The 13269-nt window shown below is 43.3% G+C and overlaps 2 protein-coding genes across 2 annotated transcripts in view; both read left to right on the top strand.

Moving 5' to 3' along the window:
* Nucleotides 1-13269, top strand: part of LOC310791545 (uncharacterized protein) — a gene marked incomplete at both ends in the record, with an annotated part of 557869 nt that overhangs the window by 46445 nt on the left and 498155 nt on the right. The gene's annotated exons all lie outside the window — the stretch shown is intronic.
* LOC310791128 (NACHT, LRR and PYD domains-containing protein 3-like) overlaps nucleotides 50-13269 on the top strand; it is a 49775-nt gene continuing 36555 nt past the window's right edge. The window contains exons 1-5 of the mRNA XM_083652828.1: nucleotides 50-91; nucleotides 3497-3693; nucleotides 5654-5876; nucleotides 6714-7666; nucleotides 7877-8541. Of these exons, the coding sequence (XP_083508954.1) occupies nucleotides 67-91; nucleotides 3497-3693; nucleotides 5654-5876; nucleotides 6714-7666; nucleotides 7877-8541 (2063 nt within the window). The 5' untranslated portion in view covers nucleotides 50-66. The remainder of the gene's footprint in view (nucleotides 92-3496; nucleotides 3694-5653; nucleotides 5877-6713; nucleotides 7667-7876; nucleotides 8542-13269) is intronic.

Here is a 13269-nt window from a genome sequence, read left to right as displayed (position 1 = left end):
GTGGTGGATGGTGTGGAGGAAGAGCTGAGAAGGAGCACAGAGGCTTTTCTGCTCTTCCTGAGGAGAATGAAGCAGGAGGAGCTGCAGAGGAGTAAGAGTCTTTAACAGCTTTAATGTCATGGAGAGAGAGGGGAGGTGGTGGAGAATGGGTGATTTATGTCTGTTAGAGTTTTGTGGGGTTTTCAAGACAATGATGCCACCTATAAGTGAAAGAATTGGCAAAACAATATAGGAACTAGCCCCAAAACGTGACCCTGCTACTGTACTCCAATATTCTCCTACAGCAGTCAGGGTCACACAGCGTTCTTATCGGCAATGAGTGGGAAATGCTGTTCAAAAAGCTCTCCTACCCGTATCCGACGTCCGATTGCAGATCCGAACATATGATAGGCCCCCTATGGAAGCCAGTGATACTGCTGCGTGAAACAACCGTTTAAAAGCAGTCTTTCCACAGCTTGTGCTGTATTGATGACAGGGGAAGCTTCCTAGTGCCGACAGGAACCTTGGGAGTTTGAGTATTTCATAACATGTTTTGCTTCCCAGGTGCGCTAGATTTGCGTTGATCACTGACTGAGCGTCTCCGTGTGACTGCATGTGTTTGCTTGCACGTGCAAGCGGTGCACCATGATAGTGAGATCAAACACACCCTGCTGTCAATTCAGCACAGGCTGTGGAAAGACTGTTTTTAAACTGTTGTTTAACGCAGCAGTATCATTTTAACAGCGGCGGACAAATTACTGGCTTCCATAGGGGGACTATTTGTGAGTTCCTTTAAAGGAGAATTTCGTTTTTTTACACCACGGTCCTCATTTCCAGCTTAAAATATGACGTTTTCTACCCCAAAATACTTTTGGGTTCATTCGGATCCCCACAGAAGATTTGTCGCACCGAGTACACTCCTCAAACAGGCTAGAACGGGAGCCTGCGGGGCATGCTGCACGCGCTCTGTAAATTACACTTTTTCGGTCACATCGCGGTTCATTCTGGTTGTAAATATAATTATTTAGCTAATAGCTAGAAGCTAAGCTAACACCAACACAACAGTCAACGTTGATCTGCCCCGGATGGGGTTACAGTGCTCATCTTCTTCTGTGGTTTCTCTTCTTACCACACTTCTTCAGAGAAACCACAGAAGAAGAAGATGAGCACTGTAACCGCATCCGGGGAAGATTGGAGCCGACTCTTTCGTTGTTGTTAGCTTAGCTTCTAGCTATTAGCTAAATAATTATATTTACAACCAGAATGAACCGCGATGTGACCGAAAAAGTGTCATTTACAGAGCGCGTGCAGCATGCCCCGCAGGCTCCCGTTCTAGCCTGTTTGAGTGTTTGAGGAGTGTACTCGATGCGACAAATCTTCTGTGGGGATCTGAATGAACCCAAAAGTATTTTGGGGTAGAAAACATCATATTTTAAGCTGGAAATGAGGACCGTGGTGTAAAAAACCGAAATTCTCCTTTAATGTAACCGCTCTCCGTTGTTTTATGTTTTTTTATTCCTTGTCTTACTATATGTTTTATGTGAGGACCACAATGGAAATAAGCCTTCGGGCTTTATTGTGTTTTTATTAGGGCTGTAAAACGATTAATTTTCTTAATCGCGATTAATCGTGCGATTAACTATAATTAATCGCGATTAATCGCGTCTTTGTATCGCATGTTTAAAATGCTATTATTTTGCATTGCAAAGCATTTTTTATTAGATATTAATAAGTATTACCAGTGTGTCGTGATTGGGAATCAAATTAATGCAAATAAATGTACTTTGTGATCTTGAATTTTAGATTTATTTTCAATTCAATAGAAGTGCAATGTAGACAGGAGGTCACAAAATGTCTACAAAATGCATCTTGAATAGAAAATAAATGCACAATAATTGTAAACACTCCAAAACCGATACTTCCGGCGGCGGCGCTGTGGAGCAGTCGAAACCCAAAATGACACAGCCGAAGAAGGCTGTATCTGAGCTAAAAACTTTGGCAATTCCATGTGAATAATGGCTCGGTATTGGAAACTGTGTATTGATAACGTGTATATCGCGTGAAGCCATTGGAGCCGACCTCCCAGTGGTTAGAGGACCCGCGCATCCGAGACTCTGAAGGAGTAATGAGTGAGGAGTCTCGCGCTAACTAGCTGGCTGCTAGCTGGCTGCTAGCTACTTTTAGGTGATCGCTCGCCTCAAACTCGATGTACTTCGGTGATATTTTAATTCCGTTTTTCACAAGGTGCAAACTACGGCTCTTGACTTATCCACTGTGCCATTTGGGAAGTTAAACGATCCATTTAAAAGCGTATTGCTGTCGTTCTCTTCCATGCCTGCCTGCACAGGAGACAGGAAACCGAACGGCTTGACTACAAGTACGGGGCGACGAAGGGACAAAATAGCGGCATGCGATTAACGCGATTAAAAAAAAAAAAAATGCGTTATGATCGGTGCGCGTTAACGTGCGATTAACGCGTTAACGCTGACAGCCCTAGTTTTTATCCTCGGTGATTGATATATTGTCTGTTCTTTTCTTACTATATGTATTGTTGTGTTCTCTCTTGTTTTTATCACCAAATAAATTCATTCATTCATTCATCATAGCTTCGGCTCTGCAATCGGACGTCGGATACGGGTAGGAGAGCTTTTGGAACAGCATTTCCCACTCATTGACGATAAGAACGCTGTGTGACCCTGACTGCTGTAGGAGAATATCTGAGTACAGTAGCAGGGTCACGTTATGGGGCTAATTCTGCCCCAACTAACAGACAAAACACAACACTAACACTATATAGGAATATACGCTATATAGGAACAAATCATTTTGGGGCGCCTCATCTAATTCATTTGAATCAGGTGCACAAGCTGTAGCTGGAAGATGCCGTCAAGCCACAGTTCTCAACTGCAACAAAGAAAGAACATATAACCAAACAAGAAACAAATTATTAGAGAGAGAGAAGAACATTATATTTGAGTTTTGCTCATTTTGATCTCATTTGACTTGTTAAGACCTGTTTAACTTTTTTCTGAATGTATTTGAGTCATCATCGGTTTGAAACATGCCAAATCCATTCAAACAAGAACACAAGATAAAGAAACTGAGTTCAGCCCTCCTTCATGTTGGAACTTTACAGTTTATAGTGGCTATAGTTTAAAATGATAGAAGTCATGAGAATGACCAAACTCTGTTGAAAATCTAAACATTTGCCAAACAAGATCTATTCATTACAAGATTTAAAGTTAAATGAGCAGAAACCCTCTGGATAATCTGGTAAAATTATTAATTTGTCAATGTGAGTGTAATATGCTGAACACAGTGATGCACACTGGGAAACAAAACAGCACCACACCAGTTGTCTTTCACACTGAGCTGCACACAATCAGGACCTGTTTGTCCGCTCACCACTGATGAGCTGAAGAGATGTCATGGAGTGGAGATACACATTTACAAGGAAATGTTCACATTTCTCATGTTTACTAAAACATCTGCTCACTGATGTTCTTTGTTCTTTCAGAAACTCAACATCCACAACAAGAGCACAAATCCAGTCTGAAGGAGAAGTTTCAGTGTTTGTTTGAGGGCATTGCTAAAGCAGGAAACCCAACACTTCTGAATCAGACCTACAAAGAGCATTACCTCACAGAGGGAGGGAGTGGAGAGGTCAATGATGAACATGAGGTCAGACAGATTGAAGCAGCATCCAGGAAACCGGTGAGTACACAGTACTACAATAATATAAGCAACATCCTAATAAGTACTAAGAATAAGAAAGAAAGAAAGAAAGAAAGAAAGAAAGAAAGAAAGAAAGAAAGAAAGAAAGATGGATTTCAAAAAATTAAGAAAGTTATCTAACTACTGTCATGATTGTAATTTTCTGCAGGGCGTAGCATATAAACCATTCTGGTCATTATAATGTCCCAACTCAGTCTCACAAAGAATTGTGACATAGTAACGTGGGTCCACAGCCCAGACGTTCTACTTTCACCAAAACACATTTAAAATTGTTCAAAAATAAAGTTTGTTTGGCCACTAGAGGGCGGGGCCGAGGCGAGGATGAGGCGGGGATGAGGCTCCCACAACTCTCTACTGGGGCAACTCTGTGGTCACGGCCGGCTCAGTAACCAGGAAGTAGCTGTGGACTAGAGCTGCTCGATTAATCGAATTTTAATCTAGATTACGATTTGGGCTGTCCACGATTATGAAAACAAGATAATCGACATCAAACGATGACGTAAAACGCGTCAGAGCGACATGTCCCGCCTTGCGGAAGTCGTGCACCTATGAACTACAACTGTTGTGAGCCATGGTCCCGCCTCTAGAGGTCCTCCACGCCCCTTCAGAGGTCTGAAGAAAAACAAAAAGGCAGCCATCTTTTTCGACCACCTAGCCTGCTGTAGCTAGGTTAGCTTTCCATAGCTCCTTGCAAAGAGACGATTTTCTCTGGAACGGAAGCACGGACAGACACGTGACTGGCGGCATTGGAAAGCTCGTCAAATTTTACATCTAGTAGTAGGTGCCTTGAAGTAACGAAATCAACGCTGAGCAATGTACCCGTTTTTACACATTTTTACATAAAATAGTTACAACATCAGATGCGCGTAACTCCTACGAAAATGCCTTAAAATGCATGAATTCTTTTTTATGAAGACATCTCCCGACATATATACTTCGATTTAAATTTGGTGCAATTTGGAGGCAATTTTATTTTCGATTATTTCTTGTTCTTTACATGTTTTATTGTCGAAGCCTTCTTCTTCTTCTTCTTTGAGTTTTATGGCGGTTGGCAAACATATATGTGCATTACCGCCACCTACTGGAGTTTGATATCAGCCAAATGCCTGAGGGGTGGGCATGGAAACGAAGGCCACGCGAGCCCAGTGCATTGTGGGAAATGTAGTATTTCGAGTCCCCGCACCCGCACCTCCCCCCCACCACCCCCCCCCCCCCCCCACACACAGAGTGGATTTCTGGTGATATCTCAGGCTGTAAACAACCAATTTCAAAAATTTCAATGGATTTGAAAACCTTAGGGGCGTGAGATTTTATATATATTCATATCCCCCACGGAAAAGCCGGCCTTTAAGGACTACTAGTTCAGATGTTTACCAACATATTGAATGTAGATTAATAGTTGCAGTTGGTTGTGGCAGTTCACTGCAACATAGTAGGCCTACATATACTGTATATTTATTTTATTTTTTATTTTATTTCTAAATCTTTGCACTTTTATTATTTATTTTCACTTATTTATTTATTTATTTTCAATTATATCTAAAATCCAAAGACATCCAATGTCAAAAAGAAAAGCCAGTGTCAATGTTCAATAAATGCATGATGTTCTCAATGTCAATGAGTAATCGTGTTAAATAATCGTGATCTCAATATCAATCAAAATAATCGTGATTATGATTTTTGCCATAATCGAGCAGCCCTACTGTGGACTGAGGCAGAAACTGATGTTCACATTCAACTATTTTAGAGCCATTGTTGTGAAACTAGAAGGCTTTGTGCTGTGGGCCAACATTTCTATTCCATAATTATTTGTGAGATCATGTTGAATCTCCATGCTGCACTCTTTAGATCAGTGCAGGCTTTCAGTCTCTGAAGATGGATGTAATTTTGTCTGCAGATTTTAGTATGAAGGTTTAATATGTATATTATTCTGTTCCAGCTGCTTGAGGAGAACATCGTCACCTTTGTGAAGATGGAGCTGAGAAGGTTCCGGAGGGTTCTGAGTCCAGATGAGGCAGAATGCTCAGAGAGTCAGAGGGTGGAGGAGGAGGTGGATGGTGTGGAGGAAGAGCCGAGGAGGAGCACAGAGGCTTTTCTAAACATCACACTGCTCTTCCTGAGGAGAATGAAGCAGGAGCAGCTGGCTGAGGAGCTGCAGAGGAGTAAGAGTCTTTAACAGCTTTAATGTCATGGAGAGAGAGGGGAGGTGGTGGAGAATGGGTGATTTATGTCTGTTAGAGTTTTGTTTAGTTTTCAAGACAATGATGCCACCTATAAGTGAAAGAATTGACAAAACAATATAGGAACAAATCATTTGGGACACCTCATCTAATTCATTTGAATCAGGTGCACAAGCTGTAGCTGGAAGATGCCGTCAAGCCACAGTTCTCAACCGCAACAAAGAAAGAACATATAACCAAACAAGAAACAAATTATTAGAGAGAGAAGAACATTATATTTGAGTTTTGCTCATTTTGATCTCATTTGACTTGTTAAGACCTGTTAATTTTTTTCTGAATGTATTTGAGTCATCGGTTTGGAACATGCCAAATCCATTCCAACAAGAACACAAGATAAATAAACTGAGTTTAGCCCTCCTTCATCTTGGAACTTTACAGTTTATAGTGGCTATAGTTTAAAATGATAGAAGCCATGAGCATGTCCAAACTCTGCTGAAAATATAAACATTTGCCAAACAAGATCTATTCATTACAAGATTCAAAAGTAAATGAGCAGAATCCCTCTGGATAATCTGGTAAAATTATTCATTTGTTAATGTGAGTGTAATATGCTGAACATAGTGGTGCACACTGGGAAACAAAACAGCACCACACCAGTTGTCTTTCACACTGAGCTGCACACAACCAGGACCTGTTTGTCCACTCACCAGTGATGAGCTGAAGAGATGTCATGGAGTGGAGATACACATTTACCAGGAAATGTTCACATTTCTCATGTTTACCAAAACATCTGCTCACTGATGTTCTTTGTTCTTTCAGAAACTCAACATCAACACCCACAACAAAAACACAAATCCAGTCTGAAGGAGAAGTTTCAGTGTTTATTTGAGGGCATTGCTAAAGCAGGAAACCCAACACTTCTGAATCAGATGTACACAGAGCATTACCTCACAGAGGGAGGGAGTGGAGAAGTCAATGATGAACATGAGGTCAGACAGATTGAAGCAGCGTCCAGGAAACCAGTGAGACCAGAAACAACCATCAGATGTGAAGACATCTTTAATCCCTTACCTGGAAGAGACAAACCAACCAGAACATTGATGACAAAGGGAGTGGCTGGCATTGGGAAAACAGTCTTAACACAGAAGTTCACTCTGGACTGGGCTGAGGACAAAACCAACCAGGACATACAATTTCTATTTTTGTTCACTTTCCGAGAGCTGAATCTGCTGAAAGATAAAGAGTTCAGCTTGGTGGAACTTCTTCATCTCTTCTTTCCTGACACCAAAGAAGCAGGAATCTGCAGCTTTGACAAGTTCCAGGTTGTGTTCATCTTTGATGGTCTGGATGAGTGTCGACTTCCTCTAGACTTCCAGAACAACAAGGTTGTGACTGATGTTACAGAGTCGACCTCAGTGGATGTGTTGCTGACAAACCTCATCAAGGGGAATCTGCTTCCCCTTGCTCGCCTCTGGGTAACCACACGACCTGCAGCGGGCAATCAGATCCCTGGAAAGTTTGTTGACATGGTGACAGAGGTGAGAGGCTTCACTGATGAACAGAAGGAAGAGTACTTCAGGAAGAGATTCACAGATGAGCAGCAGGCCAAAAGAATAATCAAACACATCAAGACGTCACGGACCCTTCACATCATGTGCCACATCCCAATCTTCTGCTGGATCTCTGCTACAGTTCTGAGCGATCTGTTGAAAACCAGTGAGGGAAAAGACCTGCCCAAGACCCTGACTGAGATGTACATCCACTTCCTGCTGGTTCAGTGCAAACAGCAGAACATCAAGTATCATGGGAGAGCTGAGACAGATCCACACTGGACTACAGAGACCAGGGAGATGATTCTCTCTCTGGGAAAACTGGCTTTTGAGCAGCTGGAGAAGGGCAACCTGATTTTCTATGAAGCCGACCTGAAAGAGTGCGCCATTGATATCACAGCAGCCTCAGTGTACTCAGGAGTCTTCACACAGATCTTTAAAGAGGAGTGTGTGCTGTACCAGCAGGAGAAGGTCTTCTGTTTTGTCCATCTGAGCATTCAGGAGTTTCTCGCTGCTGTCTACCTGTTCTACTGTCACACAAACGGGGATGAGAGGGTGCTGGAGACATTCCTGAAAGAAGACGAAGAAGAAGAAGAAGATGGTGAACAATCCCTGGATGTCTTTCTGAGGAGAGCCATGGTCAAATCTCTGAACAGTAAAAATGGCCACCTCGACCTCTTGGTCCGCTTCCTTCATGGCCTCTCACTGGAGTCCAGCCAGAAACTCTTACAAGGCCTGCTGGGTCAGACAAAGAGCAGGCCTGAAAGCATCCAGAGAGCCATCAGCAACCTGAAGGAGATGAACAGTGATGAGACTGAATCTGCAAATTACTTAGCCTCTCCTGAAAGAAGCATCAACATCTTCCACTGTTTGATTGAGATGAATGACCAGTCAGTTCACCAGGAGATCCAAAAGTTCCTGAAGTCAGAGAACAGATCAGAGAGTGAACTCTCTGAGATTCACTGCTCAGCTCTGGCCTACATGCTGCAGATGTCAGAGGAGGTTCTGGATGTGTTCGACCTGGAGGCCTACAACACATCAACAATGTTGGGGCGACAGAGACTGATTCCAGCTGTGAGGAACTGCAGGAAGGCTCGGTTAGTACTCTGTTAGTAACAGTATAGAACAGTCTAGACAGCGTTGCCAGACGTACGATAATTATCGTATTTGTACGATAATTTCGACATCTGTACGATGTACGATCAATAATCCCAAAATCCCCCAAATGTACGATAATTTCATCATTTTGTGACACTCAGTCGAATCCTACGTCTATCACTCTATCTGTTTATACATCTCTTCACACAACGTCTTTGCAGCCAATACGTGCTTGAACGTGAGGCACATGATGTGAACGTGAGTCATGATTGGTTGGGAGGGAGAAGGAAATAGAACCTGGCACGGCCGACACAACCTGAAAACCATAAACACAGACAGTCACAGTAGGTGCGCGTCACAGAGCAGAATGTGGGAAGATACGGGGCGAGTCTTGGAAACTATCAAATAAAACATAAAGAAAATTAGTGGTGCCGACCAGGAGGAACGTGACGACAGGAGAGAGCCAGGAGGGGAGCTGCCTGGACAGCCATAAAGTAAGCACAGAAAACACATGTACCCTGACTGAATGGGAAAGTGACACTTTATTCACTGGCTGGCTCAAAGCTGTTGCAGGGTGTGACTCTAAAGCTTTGTGTCGTTGTTGCAACGCAGGCTGAGATCACAGTGTTTAAAAATCATGCCAAGTCCAAAAAGTAGCCGATGTCAGCCGCAGTCCCCCCCCCCCCCGACACAGGCGCGCCGCACTGGGGGGGGGCGCGTACGATAATTTCACTCCAAAAACGATAATTTTGACCCTCTGGTACGATAATTCAACATTTGCCATCTGGCAACACTGAGTCTAGACCATCGGTTTAAAAAGTGTGAGGCGCGCATCCCCTGACGTGACACCGAAAACATTGAAGAAAATACAAAGCCTCCACCAGACATGTCCGCGCAGTCACAAAAGTAGCGTAGGCGGTTGTCTGCAGAGAGCCTGTGCGCACACCCTCTGACACACCCCTGTGGCTTCATCCGGGGGCACAGCGCCCGCAGTCTGACTGCCTCTGTGAGGTGAGCTCAGGGTATCAGAGGAGAAACCAGGAAGAAGGAAAACACAATTTTTTTAAAATGCGTGTTTCACCAATCTGATTGCGACAGTTCTTTGTATGTACATCAAACACATATATGGTCATATTTTTGTATCTGTTGGGGAGCTATTTCAGACAAATTCTACAAGATTTATGGGGCTGGAGAACTGTCTGTCCACGCTGGCCAGCCTGGCTGCAGACACAGTCCATAGAGGCAGAACATACAGAGAACACAACATTTACTCGATACACTGCATCCCACTAGTTATAATAAAGATAGTAAGATAATAAAAAATGATTAAAAGTCCTTCAGAGTGGATAAAGATGTATAAAATGTTTAAAAGAGGATATTTGAAAAAAGTAGGATAAAGAGGTTTTAAAATATTAAAGAATATAGAATAAAGATGTTTACAACATCTTTGGAACTCGTTATGCCCGAGTGGAGCATAGAACAATAATAGTAGCTAATAATGGCAATAATAAATGGTGTGTGTGTGTGTGTGTGTGTGTGTGTGTGTGTGTGTGTGTGTGTGTGTGTGTGTGTGTGTGTGTGTGTGTGAGGGGAGGTGCAGTCTCCCACACTTTGAAAACCCCTGGTGTAGACTAGAGTGACCTTCATACCTGACACCATCAGAGTTACAATATTTCATACCAATGATTAAGATTCAAGATTCAAAAACGTTTTTGTCTGTCACAACAAAACAGACATTTTTCCTTCCACCAGGCTCAGGTGCATGTTACTGTTACAAAACACATTAAAAACACACAGACACATATAATTTTCTTTTTTCAAATATACATACTGCAGCATGCTCGGGGACGCATCATCAGTGATGTTAACTGGGCTCGTAAGGTGTTTCGGGTCTGTCAACATCATACACCCTCGCCCAGTAGACCCAGCCGAGGCCGATTACGACCCCGACCCTCGTCCCAGAAGCAGCCGCTCACAGATCAGCCTTCCTACTCTGTCTGCAACGTTGCCCGTGGAAGGGTTGATCACGCCCAATCCACTGCAATAGAGTTAGTGCTACACCGCAGTGTTGCAAGACCTTCGGTGCATGGAGGTCTAAGGCCCTGTGGGGTGATTCCAGGCCGGGCAACTCCTTCATCTCACCAGAACCTCCCGTGGAAGAAGGCAATCCTACCATGCCGTACCATGGGCAGGGAGGATGCCTCAAGAAGGCCTGTGCGCTGCACGTCATTCGCCTGCGCCGAGCACCTCGCTCTAGCCTGAAGGACCCCAGGCCGCGTCGATGTTTACACAGCTTTTCAGGAGGCTGATCCGTAGCGTTTGTGTTGATTTCTCCCTCACGAGAGAGCCAGGCTGGGGTGCTAAAACCCATCCCGTACCGGATGCCGTCTCTCCGACCGTCAACTGTCTCTCCAGCTTGTCACCAAACTATACTTGGTTGTCACCTAGTCTATTCCTAAGTGTCACTGGCCAGCAGGAGCCAGGATTTTAGTTTCAAATATACATACTGCAGCATAAAAACTGACAAAAACAACTGACAAAAGCAGTGTTAAGATGTTAAAAGTGCAGTGCCCATTTAAAAGACAATACTAGTAATAATACTAATGTATTATATAAACCATATATATACACACCTATATAAACTATAGCCTATATATAAACTGTATAAAAAAAAGTGTGTGTGTGTGTGTGTGTGTGTGTGTGTGTGTGTGTGTGTGTGTGTGTGTGTGTGTGTGTGTGTGTGTGTGTGTGTGTGTGTGTACAGCAGGGGTGCCCACACTTTTTCAGCTTGGGAGCTACTTTTAAAATGAACTCTTCGACGTATTGGGCACCCCTGGTGTACAGGAACTAATCTCCCATGCAGACCCTGGCACCGTGACATGATTGCTAGCTAACTAACTACTTGTGTATGAAAGATTCCCCCAGTCTTCTCCTGCCTTCAGCTCATGTCAGAAATATCATAATTACAGAGAGTCACATGACCGAGCTGACAAAGTGGTAAATATGATGCTGTAGGCTCAAAACTTTAAAAGTTACTAAACCCCAACCAAATCTGTGGTGAAGCCAGACTGACTCTAATGGTGTCAGGCTGTTCTACTGAGCTGTTTTACCACAACTGAACAGCATGTGGAGCTCACACTGAAATCTCCATCATTTTTCATTATTTTCTTAAACTGTTTTTTACAGAAATGCTTTAATATGATACAATTGCCTTCATGTATTATTTTCTGTTTGGTTTATGCTTATATTATACATTAATCACTTTTGGAAAATGTCAAATTCTATAGTATAAATTATTGTTATTATTATTATTAGGAGGAGGAGTTATTAATAGGTTTTGATTAGGAAGCTGGTCTCAGCTCTGCTTTGATAATCTCTCATTTTACATTAAATCTGTAAACAGTCTTTCTGTCTGTGAACTCTGAGACCTCAGCTCTGAAGTTCTGGGTTCTGGGTTTTCAGGCCCGGTGCACCTGTGGGTGTGCCTTAAGGTAAACCAGGCGTGGCCATGCTAAATCCTCACGTTTGCTCAATTCTTTGCGCTTAGAGCTCTAAAAAGCAGGTCTAAAACCCCGCTGCACCTGAGTGCACAATTATTCCCCGCACTGCTCCAGCAGTGCACGGGAAATCCTTGGGGCCCTATCTTGGTACAAGCGCTATCCGCTTTTTGCGATTGAGTCCGGGTTTGCACGCCTTATGTCTTATGCTATCGTCCGCCTCCCGCCAGTGCCAATTTGTGTGTTGGGCACGACACCTTCCAGTTTTGCGCCAGCGTCTGGTCCAAACACAGGTGTGGGCGTGCCCTAAGCCAATCCAGGTGTGTCCCCGCAAAATCCTTGCCTTCTGTTATCGTCAGCATGCGCGCAATTCTTTGCACATGGATGTCCCATTAAAATACAAATGCCAGGACATCAAATTCTGCTGCTAAAATTGTGTAACAGCAGATTACTCAGTGAGGCAATCAACTATTATTCACTGAAAAACGTGTATCACATGTAAAGTACCACAATCATGCTGATATCCTCTTTCTACAGTGGGCTAACCCCCCTCTCTCTCCCCTCCCTCTCTCTCCAAAACCTTGTGTGTGCGCACACACACACACACACACAGTAGATTACTTTGAGCAAGTTGTGTCGGCCAGTGATACAGTAACCCCCTTCGCTGCAATTGCACGCATGCAATAGCCTATTAAGATGAATTTTGATATGTTGAAATAGGCTAGAATTAAATTCTCACACATCCCTGCCTATTAAAGAAACAAATATTTTTACATGTGTATGTTATAGCCTATTTATATGAACAAAACGTCTAATGCACGTGGACAACCATATGACATTTGCGCAAATGAATTGGAGGGAATGAAAGGAGACACTGATTGGTTGTGTGGATGATACCGCCCACACCAAGCCTGCACGCCTCTGAATAATTTCCAGAGTTAATCCTGCATAAATCACTGTGGCGCTGGGACAAGTGGCATTTTGCGCATCACAGAGAATAGCAGATGATTTGGGAACGTCCATTAATTTGTGCTGCGCCCGGCGCAAGTGCTAAATTACCGCTTTTGCCACGATAGGCCCCAGTGTTATTGTTATGCGATGGTGTTGATGAGATGTTTGATGCGATGCTGTGGAGATGTCCAAATTACACATGGAGATTACAGTGTCCATCGTGCAATTTCATTCAAATTCATTTGCAGAAACAGTTAAATGCCATCCTTAAAATGAATA

The sequence above is a fragment of the Poromitra crassiceps genome, assembly GCF_964638095.1.
Source record: "Poromitra crassiceps genome assembly, chromosome: 16".
NCBI lineage: Eukaryota > Metazoa > Chordata > Actinopteri > Beryciformes > Melamphaidae > Poromitra > Poromitra crassiceps.
This window is presented reverse-complemented; position numbering and strand designations above follow the sequence as displayed.